Source organism: Monopterus albus, unplaced genomic scaffold (genome assembly GCF_001952655.1).
Source record: "Monopterus albus unplaced genomic scaffold, M_albus_1.0 scaffold118.1, whole genome shotgun sequence".
NCBI lineage: Eukaryota > Metazoa > Chordata > Actinopteri > Synbranchiformes > Synbranchidae > Monopterus > Monopterus albus.
In genome coordinates this window covers 991,330-1,016,658 of record NW_018127998.1, presented here as the reverse complement: position 1 = coordinate 1,016,658, position 25,329 = coordinate 991,330, and the positions used below count along the sequence as shown (strand labels likewise).

The 25,329-nt window shown below is 44.3% G+C and overlaps 1 protein-coding gene across 1 annotated transcript in view; it reads left to right on the top strand.

Moving 5' to 3' along the window:
• Positions 1-1,175: 1,175 nt before the first annotated feature.
• iqsec2b (IQ motif and Sec7 domain ArfGEF 2b) overlaps positions 1,176-25,329 on the top strand; it is a 24,367-nt gene continuing 213 nt past the window's right edge. The window contains 15 exon segments of the mRNA XM_020611859.1: positions 1,176-2,976; positions 19,388-19,682; positions 19,873-20,190; positions 20,380-21,126; positions 21,128-21,456; positions 21,579-21,740; positions 21,890-22,012; positions 22,134-22,300; positions 22,533-22,672; positions 22,846-22,971; positions 23,079-23,178; positions 23,268-23,429; positions 23,610-23,804; positions 24,043-24,092; positions 24,408-25,325. Of these exon segments, the coding sequence (XP_020467515.1) occupies positions 2,519-2,976; positions 19,388-19,682; positions 19,873-20,190; positions 20,380-21,126; positions 21,128-21,456; positions 21,579-21,740; positions 21,890-22,012; positions 22,134-22,300; positions 22,533-22,672; positions 22,846-22,971; positions 23,079-23,178; positions 23,268-23,429; positions 23,610-23,804; positions 24,043-24,092; positions 24,408-25,325 (4,290 nt within the window). The 5' untranslated portion in view covers positions 1,176-2,518.

Below are 25,329 nucleotides of genomic sequence, written 5' to 3'. Positions count from 1 at the left end.
ATTTATTCAACAAAGTCAATTTTCACCAGCACTTTGGATGAAAATTGACTTTATATAATTGTAAGTGACTATAATTCAAAGTTTTATCTTAAAGAGACCACATACAATAAAACAAAAGCAAACAAAGCCACTTAGTGGAGGAGGAGTCAAGCCATTTAAACATTTACAAGACATAAACATGAGTATAATCTAAAATTTTCAAAGCTCTTCTTTTACAGTGATGATTTTTAATTGGATTTTTAAAGTTTGTTTGTGGGGGATTTTCTCAAATTTCTAAAATATGTTGAAATCAGTATCTCTGCAACCATTATACATGTAAATACATAGTCTGTGGACTGTAATTTATACTGTGAGCCGTGTGATTTGGGATAAGTCAGTTTAGTTTTCTTCTGTATTAGACATAAGCTACAAATATTCTGGTGCACTAATGATGGAATGGATATTCAGATGTTAGCAAGGTTTGTCTCAGAAGCTTGGAAAAGAAGGCAGGGTCATTTATTGTAACCAGTAATATATTCACCAGTATTATACAGCGCCTGGATGGATTAACTTACTGTGGGCTGTGGGCCCCCATGTATGTAACACGTCACCTCTGAGTAATCCGTTTTATTTAAAAGAATGCACCACCTGAAAACAAAATTAAAACATATCAGAAAGTATTAAAACAGTAATTAATGGCCTAATTAAATTGTTACTATTATAATTTAATTTGCAGTTAATCTTATTACCATAGGCTACAGCCCTGATGGTAACTGCCCTGAGTAGTCTGCACATTTTATCAGAGATTTATATATTTTGTTGTATAAAGGTTGGAAAATAAGCGATAGCAGCTTATAACAACACAGACATTATGGCTCGGCCTTCTTCAGTGTGCAAAAAAAAAAATCATTCAGCTTTCATAACACTATTTGAAATGTACAGTGCAGCTCTAGATCTGGTTTACAGCCTATGGTTTGTGGTGTGCCATGCAGACTGAATGACAACGTGATATAAACCTAATTCATTTAGTCCTTAATTGGTTGTTTTCTTGTGTTTGCATGAATATTTTCCTGCAAATGCATTCTTTGTTTTCACCTGCATTCATTTAGATTGTCGTTACTTCATGCCTGAACGTTACTCCTTTATTTTGAAAGTGTTTGTCGGAAGTAATGGTTCACTCTGACTAACTTGACAGCGATGCGCTCCAGAGGAAAAGCCGCCTCATCGCTGCAGATCACACGCGCAAAGAGCGAAACCTCACCATGCTTCTGCGCCACCGCAAAGGAGATTCACCGCAAACCTCCGGTGGTGGATTACCGAACTGATACAACGGAAACTCGTCTCAGATAAGTAGGAAAAAAATATCATCCTGCTTGTTTAGACTGATTTCAGATCAGCGTCGAAAGCGGCAAAGCGTAAAGTCCAGTTTAAAGATTTGATGCAGCCTACTGAGACTTTGGTGCGCTCAAAAATATTCCGGATTGTTGGTGGCACTTAAGAGGTGTCAAGTCTTATCTCAAGGATCAGTCTTTGTGAATGCACGACCTGGAAATAAACTCTACATTATTATTGGATGAAAAAGCCCGTAGACGCACACTGTGGGAACTAATCTGAATTTAGAGCACAGGCATGTAGTTTTGGGGGGAGCAGAGGGGAGGATTTGGACTTCGAGAATGAACTTCTGCTTACTTTCTGTGCTGTAAGACACATCAAGCCATGGGTTGAAAGAGACGATGATAGGCTGCGGGGATATTCAACGTGGGAGGGAGCAGAATTTTCTGTGTTATGTAATGATTGACGGTGCCTGATAATTAGGGGTAGATTTAACAAGCATCACCCCTCCCATTACCCCATCCCCCTTCCCCTGTATATCGAGGAGACCCGAGAACGGCTGATGCATGTGAGATGTCTTTAACTAAAATCTAATCTCAGAGGTCTTAAAGTAACTGAGCAGGATATGTCACAGGTCAGTTGGTACATTCATATTCTACTTGCTCCTCTCAGAGAGTCACCAAGGCAAGCTGAAGCTGACTGTAGATGTTTGAGCAGCCACATTTAGAAAACACACCTACCTTCCCCTCCCCCCCCAGCCACAGTTTGTTTTTAAAGCTTTGGTTAATAAATTAAATCATGATGCTCCAAAGTCTGGAACTGCTCCATGTTGATTTGGCATGGACTTACAAGATGGCTGTGACTTCAGGAAATCATGCAGTCATCTGTGTCTTGAGCTTCTTTTTGAGCTTTGCACTCTCTTATTGGCATCACAACATTTTTAATGGCTACTAACATGCTATAATGCTCATTTCTACCCTCAGCTTTGGGGATATGTAGTCACTCTGAAAATCTCAACCTCCTAATCTCTGTGACTTCCTGTTTCTGAACAACTGACGCTCATAGTTCATCTTCATCTGAGCCTTCGTTGGTCCCTCCCTCCCCCCCACTCATCAGGGCTGGTGGGGGGGGTGGATCTCGGCCCTACGGGGTCAAAACTGTGGTGGTGGCCGGTGGTGGTCATACCCTTAGAGGCAGGGTTTCCACCATGGAGACCAGCCCAGAAAGCCCCAACCGGGCAGTGGAGTACCTGCTGGAGCTTAACAACATCATCGAGAGCCAGGCCAAGCTCCTGGAGACCCAGCGCCGCCGCATTGAGGAACTGGAAGGCCAGCTGGACCGGGTCAGCCAGGAGAACCAGGACCTGAGGCTGGAACGCAACCCACGGACACCTGGTCCAGACACCTTGGAGCAGAACCACAACCACAACCAGCCTCTGTCCCTCCCCATCCATCATGGCAGCGGTGGTGGCGGTAGCAGCGGGAACGGTAGCACCTCAACAGCTCAGGCGGCAGCCGGATCAGCCACAACGCCAGGGCCAAGCAGGGAGAGGAGGACCCACATCAGACTGACACGCGGCCTCTCCTGTGGCTCCTCCACCACAGACCGAACGCTGGAACGCACCGACAGCACAGACACCAACACCAGTTCCACCTTACGCAGGAAGTAAGTTCTCCTCTAACACAGAAGATAAATCGGTTTGATTTTCTGCCTATGAATGATAATATGTGTGGCTGCATCATATTACAGGGGTGTCAGTAATCTTTTCCAAGTCACTCTAAATTATAGCAGCAGCCACAGTCTGCATAGTATCTTTAGTGTGACAGAACATTCATATGCTAAGCCCACATAATGACAGGCTCTGTAGAGCTGCAGCCTCTCTAGTCATCAGAGATCAGTTTTGCAGTAATGGCACCAAACCAAAGAAGTGATATTTTAATGCACCACCATGAGAAAACATGCAAAATCCTGGAGGATTATGGGTAGAGTGAGTCCTCAAGGTGGCCATTCCATCATATTGTGTGTAATATTGTCTGCAGAGGGTTTAATTTATGTAATGATCCTACGCATGTGAGGTGCGTAGGAGTTGCATAGTAGCATGCTGAGGAAAACTCCAATCCAGGCAGGATATGGGTTATGGGTCTTTTTTATGGTGAATCTGAACTTTCTGGAAAGTGAAGCCCTTCTGTATGAACACACACACATGAAAAAAAATCCACCCACTGTTTGCTATAAGTGTGTTTTTTTTTTCCTCTGCACTCCGGCTGGTTGGTCTCAAAGAGAGAGTCAAAACTCAAGGTTGGCCTGAAAAGTTAGAGCGCTGCCAACACAACTTTGGCAAACAGCATCTGTCCTTGCTTTTACCACACACAGTGAGAGAGAGAGAGCCGCCTTTTGTTTTGAAAGCTTTAGGCTTTGTGAATAAGTGGTCTTATACTTGTACAGCGCCTTTCTAGGCATTGCGGTGCACACAAAGTGCTTTCACACTGTTTGGCCATTCACACTCCTAAGGGTCATCACTGGGAGTTCAGTCTTTTGCTCAAGGATACTTCAACACGTGGATGGACAAGCTGGGAATTGAACCGCTAACGTTCCAGTTAAGAGATGACCCGCTCTACCCCCTCAGCCACAGCTGCCCCCGAGTCACATGAAAAAGTGAACTATATTGAAATATACTGTTGCAGCAGCCTTAGTGACAGAAGCCACTGGCATTTGTTCAACTCATCTCAGTAACCGTTGCTGGGTTTTACTCACTATCTTTATGGTTCCATTCAACTTATGAATGATTGATTCAGACTTTACCAAATCCCTAATCAGCTGCAGATGTATTTTCCTCTGCTATCTCTGCTCTCTGGCCTCCTTCCCCTCAACCCTGGGGGTGATGTAGTTGTTAGACCAAAACACATATTAGTTATTTATGTGGGTGTTAAATACAGTGCTGAATTGCAAATGTAGGTCTTGCTGATCCTCCCTTGGTAGAAGTTGTGGCTGACTTTGGATCCAGACTCAGACAAGCATATCATATGAAGTGTCACATTTCATAAAGAGCCACCTGCCTAGTAGCGCCATGTTGCCCCTCTCTGGCTGTGACTTAGTCAAACCTGAAACTGGCCTATTAGCATGGGTCAGCAACACAACCCTCTCCTCTGATAATGGACAAGATACAAACACAAATGTTTCCATCATCAGCGCCCATGACTCTTTACATATGGCTCCAATTAGAGGACGAGACAGAAGGAAAATGTGGGAGAGGGATGGGGAGAGAAAAAAGGGGCGAAGTGACTGAACGACCTGACTCAGCATGTCTTAGTCTAAAAGGGAAAAGGTGGAACACACACACTGATTTGCCATCTGTCAACAGGGTATGTAAGCGAGGGAGGGAGCGATGAGAGGGGAGCTTGAACCAAAGAAGGCTCCGAGAGCTGCCTTTGTTTTTGTCCAATTAGTTTTGGCTCCTGCAGCAGAACTCCTCATCTCTGCCCTGTGCTCACATCACCACAGCTTTGATTTTGAACGGAGAAACCAAACAAGGAATAAACCTTCCCTGTTTTTAGCTATAAATGCAGCGACTGCATCAAAAGAAAGTCGCTCCTCTCCTCTTTTTGTCCCAGCGGTATGTCGTAAACAGCTGCCCCTCATGCTGCCCTAATTCATCCCTCTCTTCCTGTTAATGGCAGTGTGAACCATGTGAGCCTGGGGCCTTGGAGTGAAATGATATTTAGTGTCAAGTCCTTCTTTCAAGAAACAGCAGGGCTGAGGGCACTAACACAGCTTGTGGCAGCAATGCTTTTTTTTTTGTTATTTTGGAAGAGGTCATGCTAGTGCATTTTGTACAAACCTGGGTGTGTGTGTGTGGCAAAGTGTGTGTCTTTATGTAATGTATGTCCTGGTGTGAGTGCACAAAAATGTGTGAAAGAGGGAGGGAGGCACACGAAGCCTGCATGAGATTAGTGTGGCCAGAGTATAATTAACATTGACCCTGGTGTATAATTACTGCTGAGCCTATATGTGTGTATGACTGGTGTGTCTTTTTTGTGACTGTGTATCTGTGCACTGTAAGGGATCACCTGGGATGTCCATTATTAGACAGTCTGCTGCATGGACTGTCATGCTATGATGATGTGACACTTCTTGGCGCCTGGGTGAGAGACTGGATCCTTCGTTAAGTGCTGCATACATGCAGCTGCGCTCATACAGGGTGAGAGGCAGGGTCAGCTAGAGGTCTTAGTGACAGCCCCGGCGGTGCTGAAACTCAGAGCAGTAGTATTACATAATGGCCTAAAAAAGGAGAGCTATCTTTTCCCCTTCTTCACTTCGCCCTCACAGTGAGAGTCTTCAGAAGCTCTGTGAAGGTGCTTGTGTCTCTGTTCATCTTGTCTGCTCCATCATTCCTCCACCTATCACCCTCTCCACACAGGGCATCGTGGGCATTCTCTGTTCATCTTGTCTGCTCCATCATCCCTCCACCTATCGCCCTCTCCACACAGGGCATCGTGGGGGCATCGTGATCCTGTCTCTCTCTGAAATTGACGTTAATTCTGTTTGGGGAATATGGGTGGCAGTAATGTGCTTTTGTTTCTGAAGGAGCTTCATTTGCTAATTCTGTGAAGCTCTACATCACATAACCCATCCCTTTTACAACCCCCACTCCACCCCTTCCCTCTCTCTTTCGCTCTCTCTCACATACCCACGTACACACACTTGCTCTATCCCCCTCGCTGTTTCTGTTTCCCACTGCTGCAGTTATGACTCAGAGAAGCTGCAGAAATTACTTTTGTGCTATTCTCTTTCTCTTCCCCACATTGCTCACCCGTTTCCCCCCCTGCTTTTAACTGGAACACAGTTATTGTTCCTGATTTGGTCAACTGAATATTCTTTTTGTACATTAATAACAAGCTCAAAATATGCAGTAATTGGGGTATTTTGAGTAGGCCTTTACATCCTGTAGTTGCTAGGCTAGTGCAGGTGCAACTTAGAGAAATGAAGTGGCCTCAGGCAAATGTGTGGGTTAGCTCCGCTGAGCCTGTACTGACCTGCCCCACACTGTCTGTGTGATGTGATGGGAGGTAATCTGTTCTCTGTGGACTCACCACGACTTTCTGGAAGAAATACAGGGAAGCTGCAGCTACAGTTTTCTCAAGAACCTGATCTCGCTCTCATTTATATTTTCTATTTCAGGATTAAACAATGTGTAACTTAGGCCAAAGTTAAATTTTCACAAGGCTGCTAATAATTACAGTGATGCAATTTAGCTTGACGTAAATTTAAATGATGGATGTGTATGTGGGAGGGAAATGTATGTGGGTGGTGTTTTTTGCCTTCTACTCGCCAGTTCTGAGTGAAGTGAGTGTTCAAGGCTTCATGCAGTATGAGCAGTGACACATACTTTAAAGTAAGAGTGGCCCAGTGTGAAATGAACAACGCCTGCAATTCATCTCCAGAGCAAACTGGCCCATGGCCTTGGCTCTCACTGCAGATACTCAGCACAATGAGCACAAACTTTCCCTTTTTTATGAACGTATATTAAATGACCAGGAAGAAGGATTCACTGGGTTTACAGTGTGACTGGATATGCTACTGTAGTGTGAGGTTTTACCTTTTTTGAACAGTTTCTTGGCAGCATATACTGCCCTGTACCATTACTGTAATAGATATGGCAACAAAGCAGGAGCTATCATCCCGGCAGGCAGACAGACAGACGTACAGACAGGCTGTGTGACAGAATAAAAACTCATGGTGAGTTGTCACAGGCAGTGTATTGTTATAACCCCAGACACCTGACCTGGTTTCTGTCATTCATAATTTTGCCTACCTGTGTACAGTTATTTTTCACTCACCATCTATCAGAGTGTAACATCTGAACTGACTTTCTTGACACGATGGGGAGACAAAAGAAGCTGTGATGTAAAGTTGTTGTTTTTTTACAGGAAGTGAAACATCCTTGGAGCAGGAGTGCTGTGAGAGATACAGTTGCTGTGGAAACTAAAGCTGTTCTCAAGGCACTTGCAATATTGCGTTTCTATCCAGTATCCTTCCTTCACTGTCTCCACCTGCAGCTCCCCTCACCTATCCAGGGCTCCAATCTTGACATAGCTTCCTCCCCTTTTACTCCTCCTCTTGCCCCCGTCACTTTGGATCAGCCTCCCTTGCTTTCTTTTAACTGGCAGCTGTGTGCGGATAACAGTTGTGTCCGAACAACAGCGGTGGCAAATTAGCAGTCTTGCTTTGTTATTAGTGAGGACGGCAAAGCGCTAAGCCTGCTTGTCCGTTCATCGGTGGGTGAAATGTCCCTGTGGTCAACATTTGATTAGCACAGGTGCATTTTCACAGCCTTTTTTCCATCTGTTACTATGACTTTAATCATTCTTTTCCATTCATATCCAGATGAGTGGCACTTTTGAGGCGGGATGTTTGTCAAACACTTCTGCACACGTTCTGTGGAGCAGAACAGGGAGACTGGTTACCGTGGGAACGCTGTGAGCTCTTCTGTGAAGAACTCTGTGGGCGAGAGACAGAATAGAGGGATGGAAAGAAGAGAAGAGAAGGTAGGAGTGGGAGCAGGAGCAGGGTGAAAGACAGAAGCAGGACTGACTGACGGTCTTCACAGGGTGAAGACAGATGAGTTCTGTAATGTTTTATTTATCACAGGTTAGAAGTTCTCACTCACTGAAAAGCTGCGACGCAGTTTCTCTGTCCAGCAATCAGAGATAATCAGTCATGCTTTATGACTGAGATCTGTTTCAGACTTTACAGAAGATCCCTCTGGTGATTTACAAAGATACAATTTTCTTGAATTACTCCCTCTGTCTCCCACATCACAGTTAAATGAAGTCTAATTGTTCTTCCCTGGGTGAATCACATCCAGTTAAAGTCAAACACACACGAACACACCTACTGTGTGCACAAGTGCGCACGCACTCGTGTGCACACAAACTCACAGGGTACAGCAGGTGCCTGGAGTGCGACGAGTCGTAACTGTAACTGTGCCCCTCCTTGTCAGTGCTTTCGCCTGGCACTCAACGCCAAACACAAAACTTTAGGCTACAATGCAGTGTGTGTGGTTATCAAACGTCTCTGTTTGTCAGCAGGAGTCAGGCGGGTCACATGCTGGAGGTGGGATGACGCAGTGCGCTCCCACACTCCTATTTCATAGACAATGCTGAAAAAACTGGCACAGTTTGGAGTGGCTCATACCACTGTTGGACTGGAAGCACAGATTTTCACATTACACTCCCAAAAAGCCATGTGGATGTAAATGGAAGTGCTGCTTTGTGAAACAGTTGCTATGGTGTGTAAAAGCATACACAAAAACCTGCCATAACGTTGCATTGTGATCGCTGCATGTGAGCCTCGCCCCCACTCACCTTACTCATCTCTACATAAACTCACCTACACGCTGACACCCCCGTGCCGCTGCACAGGTTCAAGGAAATGCTGATTCCAGCAAACATCCTGTTTCCATTTCACAGTCGTCCTCCCCTCTCCATCCTTCTCCCCTCCATCCCTCCTGTCTTGATTGTTTTCATCCTTTCCCTCCTCTGTATTCACCCCCTCCCACTCTCTCCTCCCACTCTTCTTCCTGTCCCCCACCTCTGTCAACACACTGCTTTAAATACATGTACACATTCTCACAATCGTCACTTTTTCTCCTAGCCAGGACTTCCTGTGTCCTCTCTGCTATTTAAACATATCTTTTGACTTGCGGCATGTTGATTCATATCTTGATTTTGCCTCTTTATTATGTCCTGCTAATAACTGAAAGAGAGAGTTATACATACTAAGGGTGTGTGTGGGTAGTACTGTACGTGTGTTTTGTTTTACAATGGAGGAATAGAAGGAGGAGGAGGATGACTGGGACATGTTGTGTATGTTTTTATGGCACCTGGGGTTTCAAGCGTAACTGCTCATGAAGCACAATTCAAGATGAGCCTGTCAACACTCGCCACCCTGGGGATACTCTAATAGGAGGCATTAGTTACCGCTGGCAAAATACAAATCTACAAACAGACCACAGTGTGTACAAGCGGGGCCCTAGCTTACATAACAGCACATCTGCCTCTGCCTCTGTCCATCCAGAGCTAAACAGGTCATGGGGTTCATTTGTTCAAAATATTTAGTTAATTTGTGCTATAGAGGAATTAACAAGCTACCGGTCTTATCAGAGAATATGGATATATAGAATGTTTGCTTGTTAATTAACCCTTAACATTGTCTAATTCAGGAACTGACTTGTGACTTTGGTGTAATCTTTATAAATTGGAATGAACAAGGAGCATTTGTTCCACATACTGCTATTAAAATAGCCCCTGACAGTTTATTCTCATTTAATTGGAGCTTTTTATCATCTGCTCTAAGCAAACAAGCGCTCCACCTACATAATTATATCCCTAAACACTCTCATTTCTACCACTCTTGTTCCCCTCTGGTTTGAACCCCTTAAACTCTTGCTAACAGCACTGTTCAGTGTAAGACAGAGTCACTCTGAAATACTGTCAAACATGAATTGTATTTCAGTTTATGTGATCAGTAGAATTAAAGAATAAGGCTGGCGATTATTGTAAACAAATCAAATAAAAAGACCAACACTAACAGTGTGTTAATCTGTCGCTCAGCCTCAAACCCATTTGTTCCCATTGAAGATGAATCCTTAAACCAGCAGTAACCGTTTTTGCCACATGGGTGCAGCTAAAATAAGAAACATTTTCATTGCATCACCTTTTGAGCGGTGAACTTGTTAGCACATGGAACAGCTCCAGAACAATATTAGCTTTCAAGTGGAGGTGTGTTTCTCTCCACCTAATGAAAGCAATTCAATTATTCCCTCTCTTTTAGCTCTGTTTTTTAGGCTCTACCTGAGGGAAACATCTGGCTCTTTAGCTGCTAAAGTCTCCACTGTTTACCAGTCGGTTCACCTGTCTGCTGCTTGGTGCTCAGCAGGTAGTGTACAATGGGTTTTAGAGCTTTTCTGCAGACAAGCTGCCTGTGTGGCTAAACAATGAGCTAAAACTTTTCATAAAGCTTTGTAAAGCTGAAGGTTGCTGCAGATTCAGGTAGTAATTTTCTGTAGATTTATCATTTTGAGCCTCCACCTTCACATTGTCACATTGTTTCCACATTATTGTTTGATAAACAAGTATTATTAAAACACCGACTGTTGCTGCTTTAAGTAAAGATACTGAGTATATCATCACAATTTTTAAAAAAAGGCTTTAATTTCCTAAAACAACTTGTCAAGTTACTAAAACAGGAGTACGTACTGTAGGTCTCTTTGTTTGGCTCTATTTTTAGCTACAGATTTGGTGTGCTATCGGGCATTTACAAGCAAGATGGTATATGTGGGTTTGACTCAACATAAACGGTGCCCATATAACTTGTTTTAATAGTTTGTGGACAACAATATATCAGCTCTTGTTTAGGGTCAGTAAGTTTTTGGTTTTGGTCTTTTTGTGGGATTTACAATAATGAGAAATATATAGAATATCACCAAACTTAACCTTTAATAGGATATTGCTTCTAGCTTCTAATAAAGTCAGGTTTCTTTGATGCAGCCATTGTTTTTCAAGTGAATAACACTCCTGGAATTCTCTCTGGTCCCCTCGTCTCACACAGCCGGGCATTAAACAAGCAGGTCAGCTACAGTTAACTCCTGCAGTGATGCATTATCTCTCTGTCTCACTCCTTTTGATGCATCTCGTCCGTGTCCCATGATGCCCTCAGTGTGTCTTTGCTAAGATGACAGAAACTGTGTGTCCTTGACAGCAGCTGGCCCCAGTGAGAAACCCATCATTTACATGCTAATCTCAACCACTGCTCACTCTTTGGCTACTCACTCGCAATCTGCAGATGGAGCATGTCTATTTCCTGCCGGAGTTGAGGAGTGACAGAGAGGCTTTTGTGTTATGCTGTATGTGCACCTTTACATGAATTACACAAAGTGGTATCCCATTTTCATTCTGATGCCCATAAGAACTCCTTTATGCTTTATGTAATCCATCAGAGTGGTCCGACTGTTCTCAAACAAAACTCATTGGTTCTGATTCTTTTTGTCTTCTTTAAGTTTCTGTTGAAACCACCTGTAACATATCTGCTGGGAGCTAATCTCAGAAAACCTTGTTTGACTTTGTGTCAGTCTGTACCTCTCTTGTCTCCTTTTAAATGTGCCATTCCTTGTACTACCACTCTGTGATTTTTCACTATCAGTGTACAGCTTCAGATCAATTCTCACTCTCTCTCTCTCTCTCTCTCTCTCTTTCCGGCTCTCTTCCTGCTTTGGCGCTGACTGTTTGTGTGTCTCTTTCTCTGCTTTCTCCATGTCTCTCTGTGTGTGTTGTCTGTCTCTGGTCCTTCATATCAGTGTCCGGCCACCGTCTATCTCAGGGCAGCCCATCTCAGCTCCCAACACTCCTATGACAGCGAGCAGTGCTGCCTATGCTTCCCTGTTCCCCACCAGTCTGACTGTTCACAGCTTCGTCAGTCTCCATCAGTACTGCTGCCCTTCTACTGACCAAAGCTTACAGCAAGAGGACAGGTAAGGTCCACCACAGGGCCTCAGTACAGTGAGTACGACACAATAAAATAAAATAAAAAACCCTCAACCCCATAAGAAGCCTTGCAAATCACCTGCAACTATCCCAAAGCCTGTCAACAACCTCCAGCTTTCCCTCAAACTGTGGCCTGTCCACTGTCTCCATCACTTTCTTTTCATTCTTGTGTGCCTGCTTTACCTCTTGCACCCCCACCCCCCACCTGTGCTTCAGTCTTCTAACACTCCCGGGTGTGACTAACAGCTGCACTTAGGCCCTTGAAAAACACACAGCTCTCCACAGAAAGCAATAGGGAGCAGTTATCTTCAAGAAGCTATCGGGCTGAGGTGGACTGAGACACAAGTGAGCCTGGTGAATTCTCACCGTCTTTCCTTTTCTTTTCCCATTTCTCTTCCGACTGATGCTGTCCTCACACACATCAGTACATAATGCTACAACACTGCCATCTAATGGCATTAGACACCAGAGACGCCCATATATTCATTTGATGGTAAATGCCATAAATGCCTGATACTTGCCTTTCTTAACTCAAAACTGAGCCTGCTCTAGTCATATCAAGTGTCCACTTACAGTGTTTGCTTTCTGCTTTCTCTGCTTCTTTGTGTCTCATGTTGTTTTTCCACTTGTCTTGTTCTGTCTGCCTGCCTGCTTTCCTGTGTCTCTTTCTGTGTTTCTTACCCCACGTTGCTTTCCAAGAGAGGAGGATGAGGATGAGGGTGCCCATCAGTTCTGTTGCTCTGCCTCAGGCTGCAGTAGCCCCTCCTCTCGCTGAGCCGAGGTGTGACTTACCGCACGATGACTCTCTTACTCAATTACCTGTGAAAAAACTCACAGTTTATGCTGCCAGAAAACGGAGACCTCACTGTGTACCAGAAAGACAAAGTCTTGCTGCAGGGAGAAGAAAAAGAAATAAATGCACTTGGTAGCCTTTGTAACAATTAGTATATGTGCTCTCACTGATTTATTCATTTGTGGTTTGTACAATAATTAACATTTTAAGGAATCTTGGTGTTGTCTTCCCTCTGTATTCTTTGCTATTTTTGTCTTTACTTGCAGCCACGTCATGCCGTCAGAGTGCATCACCATGTGTCTGCTCATTACTGTCACACTCATGCTTATCTCCGATCCACTAGTTGAGTCATGTCAGTTCAGATGTGCTCAGTAGTCATCGTTTGTTAACTGTGCAAATTGCTGTAAAGTCCTGTCCCTGACCGTGATGTATTGTCTGAGAAGCTTTAGCCTGCTATGTGATATATACACTGACATGTTAATATTACTCTTTCTCCACATCTGGTACTTGTTCTCTCATCTATTATCATATTTATTCACAACATTGAGGAGATTGATCTTGCTGATTTAATCTTGAACAAAATAAAGATCTGTAGTTCCTGAAAACACCTCATTTCTTTCTTTTAAAATGTGTTTGCTGTTATTGGAGTTCTGTTTCAGTCATGCTGGAATGTGGCTTATAGGCCTACACACCCTCCTCACTCATCTCCACCTGAAACACAATCTGCTCATCCAGACACAAGAATTAATTCTATTTTCAGTGATATATTGATTTTGTGGTGCACATAAGTCTTGAATGTTAATGCTCTCCCCTGCAGATTGCACACTACACACCCCATTATTGCTGATTAGCATATTGTTGTAGCTGGTTTTACTGCTGTTTCCAGCTTTGGATGAAAATCAACTTTGGTTTTGGCAAAAACTATGATTTTCTAAACTTATACAGTAGCAAAGATTTGTTGTTGTTTCTCAGGATGTTTATGATCTGTATAGTATATAGAAAGTACTCCACCTGAGTTCATAATGCTTATAAATTATTTGACTGCATTTTCATGAAGTATAGTTTATATTTTTCAAACATCTCCACTAGGGATGGGACAATATATCCAAATTCAACATATCGCAATATAAAAACATCACAAAATGTATTGCTAGGTGTTCCTAATATTCTCACCCTCTCATGTATGTATGTAGCTGGGGAGGACAAAAATATAGAGACACCTCTGAATATAATGTAGTCCGGCACAACACCACCTTTAACTATGACCTCAATAATAAACATATAATTGAATTTATACATTTATGACAATTTAATAAAAGCTTAAAGCCTCATAAACACAGATGTTAAAGTGGAAGTGTTGCATTGAAATACATACAGTTGTACAGGTGTACCTAATAAAGTGGCCAGTGAGTGTATATTGTGTGGTCTCCTTACACCAGCGACTTCATATTTTTTGTAAATAAGATCAAATCAATATATCTGGTTGTTCTTTTCATAATCAAACCACTGAGGAGAAAAGAGGAATAAAGTAAAGTATTCATACATTGTCATTGAATTTTTAATTGAATCGAATCGTACACACATCGACTCAAGAGAAAATCATCCCATCCCTAATCCCCACTGATTGTCTTATTTTCTAATTAAAAGCAACATCGTCCATCTCAGCTGCAACAACACACTACCCCATGTGTCCTTGCTCACACCTGCATCTGTTTAGACATCACAGACATCAAGGTCCCCTCTGTGTCATACATTTTATCTCAGTAGTGGGATTTAAAAGCACAAGATGAAACAACATACATGTCTTAAAGTGCTCCTCTCCTTCTTTTCAATAAATGAATGTACTTCTTCTTCATGTCCCTTCGTCTGCTCCTATCAGCTGTGTTGGTGTGACGTGTTTTTTTTTGCTTGGTGGTGTGTAATAAAAGTGACTATGCGTGTGTTGATGACTGGGCACAGAGAGGGTGGAGAGGAAAAGCTGGGCAGGGTTAAAGGCTGGTACATAGCTGCTAAGAATGTGGCCTGGACAGCTTTTCAGGGCGAACAAGCGCGAATGTGAAAGTGTGTGTGTGAAAGAGTGAGCCAGTCAGAGAGACAGGGAGAGGGTGTGTTTATTATTACACTGCTCCAGTCAGTGTAGGACCTTTCTCTGACTGTAACAGCATGGTAAGAACTCAGCTCCTTTTCACTTTTCTTTTATTTGTAAAACTGACAAAAAAGCGCATTTTGACACCAGTGAGAGATGACTTGTTACACCAGCATGTTACACCTGCATGATGTAGCGCCTATAACATGATGTGTATAGTCGGTGTTTGTGCGACATGTCATGTTTTTGAAATAAAGTAACCATTTGTGAAGAGACTCACATATAAATGGAAGGAGACTGGGCGACAAATGGGGCCACTGCTAGGTACCTGTGTGACAGAGTGTACTGTAAATGTCGTTCAGACGAGAAACCACACACTTTTCAAAGTCTGGATAATCTGCCAGACAGTCACTTTTGTGGAAAGACGCCCTAATCACCTCTTAAAAAATCACTTTGTTATGTTAAATACTTAAGTTATAATTACAAACACTATTCCAAAGGTTGGGCGTCAGTTTGAGTGGCTGTTTCGAGGATTTGTCAGCTAGAATGTAGGTCTGCAGTTGACATACTGTATGAGCACAAGCCCTGTAAAGGCTAAATCAGCTGCACCAACCTGGAAGTGAGTCAGTCAGATAAATTAATAAAGAAATAAATAAATAAAATTATACATTATGTCACTGGGAAGAAGTCTCAATAGTTGCAGCAGCTGTGACATCCAGACAAACTGTCAGTATACTAAGAAAGTAGAAAGGAGATGTCCAATAGAAAGGTTTACATTGTTTGCCTATTTGCCACTAGTACAGTGGATACAGGACTTCTCTTCATTGATGATCTGATAAGTATATGTTTATAAAACACTGCTCGGTTTGCATCACTTGGCAGCCATGCACACAATATAGTTACACATCTGTGAATTCACTACCTGGGCCTGGGTTTAGCATGAATTTGTATTGTCTGCTGACTAAACCACAGAGCCAGCTTTGAACTGCAGGTTCTGGGTCACAGATAGAAGTGAAGAGTGTGTGTGTGTGTGTGTGTGTGTGTGTGTGTGTGTGTGTGTGTGAGACAGGAAGCTCACAGCTTTAGACGGCAAACTGTTCCGTGTTGGCGGTTGAGGAATGCTCCGATCTGACCCATGAATGATTTTGATTGTTTCCTTTCAGTTTGGCCATATGAAAGAATGGGATCATATGTGACAAACAGAATACAGATTGTTCCTGAAAGAAGTTTGTTTTCATGATGGGGAGAACATTTGTAATGCTGTGGTCTCATTTGACTGAGACTGATGTTCTAAAATTGATGACAAATGTTACCACATCACCAAAGTCATTAATTGGAATATTGCTGAAGGCCTTTGTGAACCTACTCATAGTCCACATTTGAGTTATGGGTGTTACACTGTGTATATTTACCAATAAACTATGAAACAAATGGCTAAACTGACACCAAAGTTGGAGGTGAAGAGATTAGGAAAGCTATGAGATGACTACACCAAGTCAATGCTCAAGGAAATGAGTCAGCAAATAGGTCGATGCAGTTTATTGGCATTTCCATGGCGGGGGGCAGAGAGGTTAATCCCCCAGCCGCCATGTCCTGCTGTGGGTTCGATACCACAGGCAGACCTACTGCCACTCTTTTATACGCACACACACTGCCAACACATCAATATTATATGAGCGAGGGACAGGAGAGAGGGGACTGTATGGAGTTGACATTGTGATTTACTACGTACTCCCCCATTCACCTTTTTATTTTCCGTGTCAGAGCACTTGTAAATTTCTTCTCACTTTTTTTATTCTCATAACATTTTCAGCAATTTCTCCCCTGTTTATTAGATTCCAAACCATCTGTTTCAGCTCCGGTTAATTGGAGGTGAAACTCTGGGCCGGCCTTTATGGGGGGGGGACTCTACAGAGAACCTCTCTAGTACAGGAATACAGGGTTTCTTACAGGAAACTTTTTGCTCGTCTATCATCCTCACCTCAGAGCATATGACTGCCTGGTTCTTGCTGCAGGGAAAACCAAATGAAAGTCCTGTTTAATGCATGCATGGTTGGAGGTGGGTTACAGAGCTGAGAGTTAATTTATTTTAGTTCAAATATTTCACCAGACTAGGAAAGCGTTATCTCTTAAAGGTGAAAATCTTTCACTGAAGAACACTCAGACAAAGACAATCAGGACTGTGATATTTGCACAGGTATGGCTGCTTATAGATCACATAATCCATATAGTTGATATTGAATTAGATTTTGTTGATACATGTGGTTTGAATTTCTTCCTTTAATAAGTATATTGAAGTAACTGAAGATAAAAAAGATTTAAAGGCAAAATCAGTCCAAGGATGAGCTATTAATATTCAGAGACACATTTATGAAACCAGGCATGTGGCTCCCTAATGTTGCATTGCATATATTTTAGGATTTCTGTGACTCAGTTGAATGAAAATACCATCTGTGCCTACTGATGTGGATGGCAGGAAGTTACTGTGAGTCCCTGTCTGTGTCTACCTGTTGGCACAGTGCAAAGCACCCCAGGTGGCGAGTTTCTGCTCCATAAAAGGAGACGTTTTGACCAGGTCTGAAGAAGATAGCAATTTCTGTTCACCCAGTTTATTCAGCACAATATGTAAATAGCTATTTAAAGTATGATGATGAATTCGGGCGTTTGACAAACTAACATCTTTAGACAATACCCACGTTGCACTGATTTATTTTATTTAAACAGTTTTTAAAGCAAGACATGTATTCTGTAGACTGTCATTCACAACCCAAGGAGCATCTTCAACACCCACCTCAATGATAATAACAGTCAATACATTGTCATGGCAACTACGCTTCTTATCCTAACAACTGCTTCACCGCCCACAAAGGTCCCACAGCAACCGTCACCAAGCAACCCCCTCCCTCTTCTCAGTTTCTCTATTTAAGGAGCAGAGGAGGAGGAATGATAAATGATGCTGCACATAGAAAAAAGAAACATTTTAAAGGGAGTTGTGTGCCAAAACTTGTTGCTCTTAATTAACTTGCATAAAATAGAAACAAAGCTCAGCTTTTTATTGTTGAAAGGAATTCAGTATCAAAATAAATTAAATCAATATATAATTTACTGTTAAATATGTGCAGCTTAGCTGTTGTGCTGTGATCTTTCCTGTAGATGTCAGAATTGTGTCTTTTTATAACTGGGCTTCTGCATGTGTTATGCAACGTTATGGAGTTGTCCTGAGTGTTGCTTAGTTCAGCATGGTTATGCATTACTTGAATGCACAGGATGTCCTGTTGCATTGTACAGTGGTCCGCCCCCCGTATCCTCTCCAAGGATTCTGAGTCTTGGTATAGAGACTGACTGTGGTGTTGGTATTTCAGTTGTATCACTTACAAGAACAGAGCTGACCTATTACCCACAAGTTATTTCCTTGTTCCCTAAGCAACCTTTCCCATTTGTCTCATTTTTACCAACTAAACACTAACACCGGAAATCTTTGTGATCCAATGGAACAGTGAGAACTCAAGACAGGAAGGAGGAGGGCATTAGCTGAAAATTGTCAAAGTCAACAAGGCACCGTTTCAGTCCTTTTTTGTCATAATGTGTGATACAGAATCTAAATTATGCAAAAGGTAAAACCACACAAGCAAGCAGTTTCTTGTACTCTTGACAATGCTTTACCACTGAAATTTGCCAGTTTCATGTGCTGAATATAATGCACCCACACATCCCTGACCCTAGCTCTATACTGCCAGAGCCTTTTATGGGACAGGACACAGCTGACAGAAGAGGGTGTGGCTGACACAAGGAGCAGGATCGTATGACTGTTGTTGTTCTCCCAAACACGCTGAAGAACTGATACAGGGTGGATTTTGTCTTGGCAAAAGCATGGGACAGGACACTGGACTTGATCACTTTTATATTTTATGAGTGTTGCTATATTGATTCTAATTAGGGTTTATTGATGATTTGGTTACTTGCTATTACTTATGTGTAACATACTGAGAGAAAGTGAACCTGGGAGGAGACGTTAACTTGTTATATGTTGTGACATGATATTTCACAGAGAGCTGCAGGTGTCTGTTTTAGTCTTGCTGCTAACAACATGACAACCTGGTCTTGCCTGTAAGTATGGTGTTGCTGGTATGTGGCAGTATAGCAGCGTGTTTTAGTGGTTGATGACTCCTAAAAATGTGCTGTTATTGCTATATTTTTCAGACAAGGATAGAAAGAGCAGAAAAGGGCACTGCATAAACGCTAGCAGGTTTGGCTAAATGTAGTAGTATATTAACTCATCCTCTGGACTCATTAAAGAGAGGAGATAGAGGGCAGGGGCCTTTATGTCTGTTGGATTATCAACTCACAGGATAGACAAGGAGTGTTGCCAGGTATGAGGTTTTGGCACTACTTACAAGAAGGAAGAAGTGACTGGTGATATCATTTACTGGTTCAAAATGACTGCTGCTAGGAGGTGGTTAGCTTCACGGCGCGCCAAACTCTACTTGTAAGTTCTTGTATGTAAACTCTTCAGTAATATTTGTACATATTCAGTGGCACTGAACTTAATCATTGATTATCTAGTTTGCACATAACACACTTCCAAGTGTTTGGTGCAATATTTTGTCAACTGACTTGTGACTCATTCTAACAACGTCTGCTCCTTTCCTTCTGTAGTGTGGAAGAGGAGTCCCAGTGTCCAGAGACAGGCACCCACAAAGACAGCTCCTTCAGCCATACGCCCTACATGCACAGTTCAGAGCGCTACGGTGACAGCAGTACCAGCACCCCCACTGCTACCAGAGGCCCTTCATGTGTAACTGCCTCCAGCTCAGCCAGCTTGGCCTGGGCACTACGAACACGCCACCAACCTGCGAGTCTGGCCCTCCGCAAGCAAGAGGAAGAGGAAAACAAGAGATGCAAGGCCCTGTCAGATAGCTATGAGCTCTCGACTGATCTACAAGATAAGAAGGTATCAATGCTGGAGATACTGGGTGTGTGTTCCAAATGTTTAAGTTGTCTGGACTTTCCTAAAGCCATGGACAGTAGCAAACATTATGCAGATAGTACATTCCTTGGGGGTTCAAAACATCTTGACAGTGAATATGTAATCTGAGTTCAGTTCTTTCTTTTTTGTTTTCTTTCCCCCCACCCTTTGTCAGGTGGAGATGCTGGAAAGAAAGTACGGTGGCTCCTTTGTAAGTCGCAGAGCAGCAAGGACCATTCAGACTGCCTTCAGACAGTATCGCATGAACAAGAACTTTGAAAGGCTCAGAAGCTCTGCCTCAGAGAGCCGCATGACACGCCGCATCATCCTGTCCAACATGAGACTGCAGTATTCCTTTGATGAGCGACAGCCTCAGCAGCAGGCCCAAACACAAACAAACTTCACCCACAGTGTGGCCATAGGGCCTCCTCATTCACCCAATGCAGACCAACCAGGAGACTACACCCACTTAGAGGACTCCTTCTCCAAACAGGTAACATTACACATACTGCCACCGCATACTGCTGTCACAGAGTTTTATGCATACATGTACTGTATTATTCATGTGTTTCAGACATGTACAAATTAACTATAATTCCAAGTTTTTCTTTCTGACATGTGGAATGCTGAAGCAGGATGGCTCAGTCCTACTACCTTCTATCCCGATTTGTGTTTCATCTAGGTAAAGTCTTTAGCTGACTCGATAGATGAAGCACTTACCTGCCGCGCGGGTCGCAATGACTCCCAGGAGGGCAGCAGGGAGGGTGGAGGGATGAGTGAAGACTTTGGGGAGTGTGTGTGGAGCAGCAGCAGCAACCCCTCCTCCCAGAGAGGTTTGGGAGAAAGAGCCAGGGGAGCTGGAGGAGGACTCAGTATGCATGGCGACAGTACAGCCACCTCTTACAGTGATGTCACCCTTTACATGGATGATGGCATGCCGTCCTCTCCGCTGTCCCTGGACCGGGCACCGAGCAGCACAGATACAGAGTACTGGGGCCCTGGTGGTGGGGTTGGAGGGCGTGAGGACAGCAGGGACACTGAGGGAGGGGGCAGCAGTAACAGTCGGCGGAGCACCCCATGCACCGAGTGCAGGGACTATCGTCTGAGGGGCGCACATTTGCCTCTCCTCACAATTGAGCCGCCCAGTGACAGCTCAGTGGACATGAGTGACCGATCAGACCGGGGCTCTCTGAGTAGACAGCTGGTATTTGAGCAGGAGCCTGGGGTTGGAGCTGGCTCCCCTCAGGGAACCCTCAAACACTCCCCCAACACAGGCCCCCGCCTCCCCCACCACGGCCCCCCGCCCTGCCTCCACAGCGGCTGCCCAGGGTCAGACTCGAGCCCCTGGCAGACCCATACCCACACACATCCCGCACCAGGTGGCAGCTCACCACCACCATCACCACCACCCTATCCACCACCATCAGTACCCTGACACACCTTCATCCTCCTCCTCCCCCCAGCAGCCCCCCACCACACCTATGTCCTCCTCCTCCTCTACAGCTCTGCCCCCTGGTGGTCTGGAGCAGCCATGCTGCTCCGATGGGGATAATGACTCACTTAACTCTACTACCAACTCCAATGAGACAGTCAACTGCAGCTCGGGCTCCTCATCTCAGGACAGTCTACGGGAGCCCCTGCCTCCTCTGGGCAAGCAGACCTATCAGAGAGAGAGCCGCCATAGCTGGGATTCTCCACCCTTCAACAGTGATGTGGTACAGAGACGCCAGTACCGCATAGGTCTCAACCTTTTCAACAAGTAAGATGCTTGTAGAACTAATAAGGACAAGTCCTTATGGGTAACTCTTTTGTAGGTGATCATACATTTAATCTAATGAAACCATGGTGAGAAAGGTCTTGTTCACTTTTAATCGACTATAGGAAGCCAGAGAAAGGGATCCAGTACCTGATAGAAAGAGGATTTGTATCTGACACTCCTGTTGGGATTGCTCGCTTCATCCTAGAGAGGAAAGGCCTTAGTAGGCAGATGATTGGAGAGTTCCTGGGAAACCGACAGAAACAATTCAACAAAGATGTTTTGGAGTGAGTATGGGAATACAAGGCACATACGGAGAGCTCATTAGCAGGATTCTTGTTCTCTTAGATCTAAAAAAGGTATCAAGGCTCACATATTTCACGCCATGTTTAAATAGATCAGCCTTAATGGTGAGTGTCTGCTTTGTATGTTTCAGCTGTGTGGTGGATGAGATGGATTTTTCAGGTATGGACCTGGATGACGCTCTGAGGAAGTTCCAGGCTCAGATTAAAGTTCAGGGAGAAGCCCAAAAAGTGGAGAGGCTCATAGAGGCTTTCAGGTTTGTATGTGCTGAGGTTTACTATTAAGAGAAGATGAATAACTACAGACTGAAATGTCAGATTTCAGCTGCTGTGGCAAACTCTAAATGTCTCACCATTTTGTCTCTGTCTCTTCTGCAGTCAGAGATACTGTGTGTGTAATCCTACCCTGGTTCGGCAGTTTCAGAACCCTGATACCATCTTCATCTTGGCCTTTGCCATAATCCTCCTCAACACAGATATGTACAGTCCCAATGTCAAAGCTGAGAGGAAGATGAAAATAGAGGATTTCATCAAGAATTTGCGAGGTGCTGCCAGACAGAAAATACACACACTTGAAACATGACTTTATGATACACATAAAATGAAAATGACTGCCACTGATAAAAAATACAAGTATGTATTTTAGCAGGGTGGATTAGCTTTCTGATGAGTCTGTGAAAACTGTAAATATAGATACACACTTTGTAACTGGTGACTTGAAGTGCATTTTATTAAACATCATTTCCTAAAACCCTTTTTCCCTGTCTACCAACCAAGGTGTAGACAATGGTCAGGATATACCCAGGGACATGTTGGTTGGGATCTACCAACGGATACAGAAATGGGAGCTACGGACCAATGATGACCATGTGTCCCAAGTGCAGGCAGTGGAGAGGGTCATTGTGGGCAAGAAACCTGTGAGTTTCTGTGACCTCATAACCTTTACAGATAATGTTTTTGTCACAAGAGGACAGGTAGTTAGGCAGTTATGACTGAATGAGACAACATAAAGGGCTTTGAGATGTGTTATTGCTACTAGTTAAAGTATTTTTTTCCTTTATTTGTGCTGTATATGTCTACACGCATGTAGGTGCTGTCCCTTCCCCATCGTAGACTGGTGTGTTGCTGCCAACTCTATGAGGTACCTGACCCTAACAGACCTCAGAGGGCAGGAGTGCACCAACGAGAGGTCTTCCTCTTTAATGACCTGCTGGTGGTAAGATTCACATTCACCAATTTTTATGACATAGGAGATGTTTTTGCAACATATTTCAGTTAAAAGGCCCATGTAAAATAAAACATCCTATCTGCATTATGCACCAGGTGACCAAAATCTTCCAGAAGAAAAAAACATCAGTGACTTACAGTTTCAGACAACATTTCCCTTTGGTTGAGATGCAAGTGCACATGTTCCAGAACTCATGTAAGAAACCAGTGTTTGTTTTGAACATTTTGGCTGTGCTAAAACTGCGATGATGAAAACTCTTACTTCTCTTTGGATGCATTTTTTAGATTATCCTCATGGCATCCGCCTGACCTCAGCAGTCCTGGGAGGGGAAAGGAAAGTTCTTATCATCTTTATGGCACCCAGTCAGCAAGACCGCACCCGCTTTGTTAGCGACCTCAGGGAGAGTATTGCTGAAGTGCAAGAGATGGAGAAATATAGAGTTGAATGCAAGTACCCCATCTACTGGTTGTTACTGTGAACTCTAACTTTTATAAAGCCTAATCACTGCTGCGTATGGGTTACCACTATGGCTATAATGAAATGGAGAGTGATTTGTTTTCACTGGTTTGTGGCTTACTCTTCACTGTCATTTTAAATTCCCCTGTGCCCTCTGTTTTTATTTACAGCGGAGTTAGAGAAACAGAAAGGTGTGATGCGACCCAGCTTACTGAGTGGAGGGGTGGTTGGAGGAGGTGTAGGTGTGAAGAGCGATGTTGTGAATGGCACTCTGGGAAGGACAAGTTTTGATGACAACTGCTCGGTGGGTGAGGGTCTGAAACGCACAGCGCTCAGCTCATCTCTCAGGGATCTATCGGAGACAGGTGAGACAACAGACACTCCCCTGACGGGGTCAGTTTCATTTTCTTCCAGTCAACTGGGTTGAATTGGGTAGCAGAGCTTCTGCAATGATTTTGTTCTTTGTTTCTGTTGCTGCATCATATTTCTCTTTCTCCCTGACATTCAGACACAGCTTATGCAGTTATCCTTTTTCAAAAACACATTAGTAAAAGTTGCAATCTTACACTCTTTGCTAAAGTTACTCTTCCTGGTGGGGTGCAGGGAAACGTGGTCGCAGGAACAGTGTTGGTTCTCTGGACAGTACCATGGAAGTAAGTCTCAGTAAGACTAGATGTAAGACCTGTAACCTTTAGCAGACCTGCATTTCTGCTCACTGGTGCTTTATATTCCCAAGCATGCTCTGTGAGTGTACAGTGTGCATACTGTATATCAATGGTGTGCGCATGTATATGCATATGCATGTGTCCACATGTATCTGTGCTGCACTGACACCCTTTGCATGGTTATGTCAGCATGTCTTTCAGCTCCAGGTATAATTATGTGTTATGTGTGATGATGTAAGTGGGATCAGGGGCTGCAATCTCCCAGGTATTCTTTTAAAGCATGATGATACTTTATCCTCCCAGGGCTCCATCATTAGCAGCCCACAGCCACACCAGCGCTACCCAGTGCCAGGTGTGATCCCTGGCTGCTATGGAACAGAAGACTTCCGGCCTCACCGCCCCATCCTGAGCCCCGGAACGGGGGTGGGGGGTGGGCCGGGGCAGCAACATACCACTGCTGGGACAGGAGTTGGGGGAGTCTCCAGCAGTGCAGAGAGAACAGGAGCGGGGAGTGCCCCTGGGGGGAGCAGCAACAACAACAGCAGCTCCTTCCTGGGCTCCCTGTTTGGCAGCAAACGTGCCAAACCACCAGGGCCCCTTATTCCACCGGGGCCACCTTACCCCGCACCTGTCCCCCCACCGACTACGGGAGGGCCCCCTCCTCACTCCCCTTCACCTCTGTGCCAGTTGGACGGGGGGCCTTCCAAGATCCAGGCGCTGCACGCACAGTACTGTCACGCGAGCACCGTGCAGCCCCCACCACCTTACTACCATCACCATCGCTACCACGTCCAAGCTGTCCCTCCTCCTTTGCAAGGTGTGCCCCCTCATACTATACAGAGAGGCCCAGTACCCTGTCGTCCACCGCTTGGCCCACCACTCGCTCAGCACCCGCAGCTGGCCCATCTCTCCCAGCTCTCCCAGCATGGACTTCCGGGTCGTTACGCCAACATGGTGGTGGGATGTCCCCTGCCCCTTTCTCCTCTCTCCCAACATTCCCAGAACCCACAGTTCACCCTCTACCACGCACAGCCCACACACTCTGTCAGAGGGGCCGGCGGCCCTGGTACCAAACTTCCACTAACCCTATCTCACTCCCACCCACACCCCCACGCACACTCCCAAACCCACCCCGGACACGCTCACACACCACACCCAGTCAGCCATTCCACCCACCAAACACACTTTATATTCGGCACTCTGCCCCACAACCTACCATCCGCAT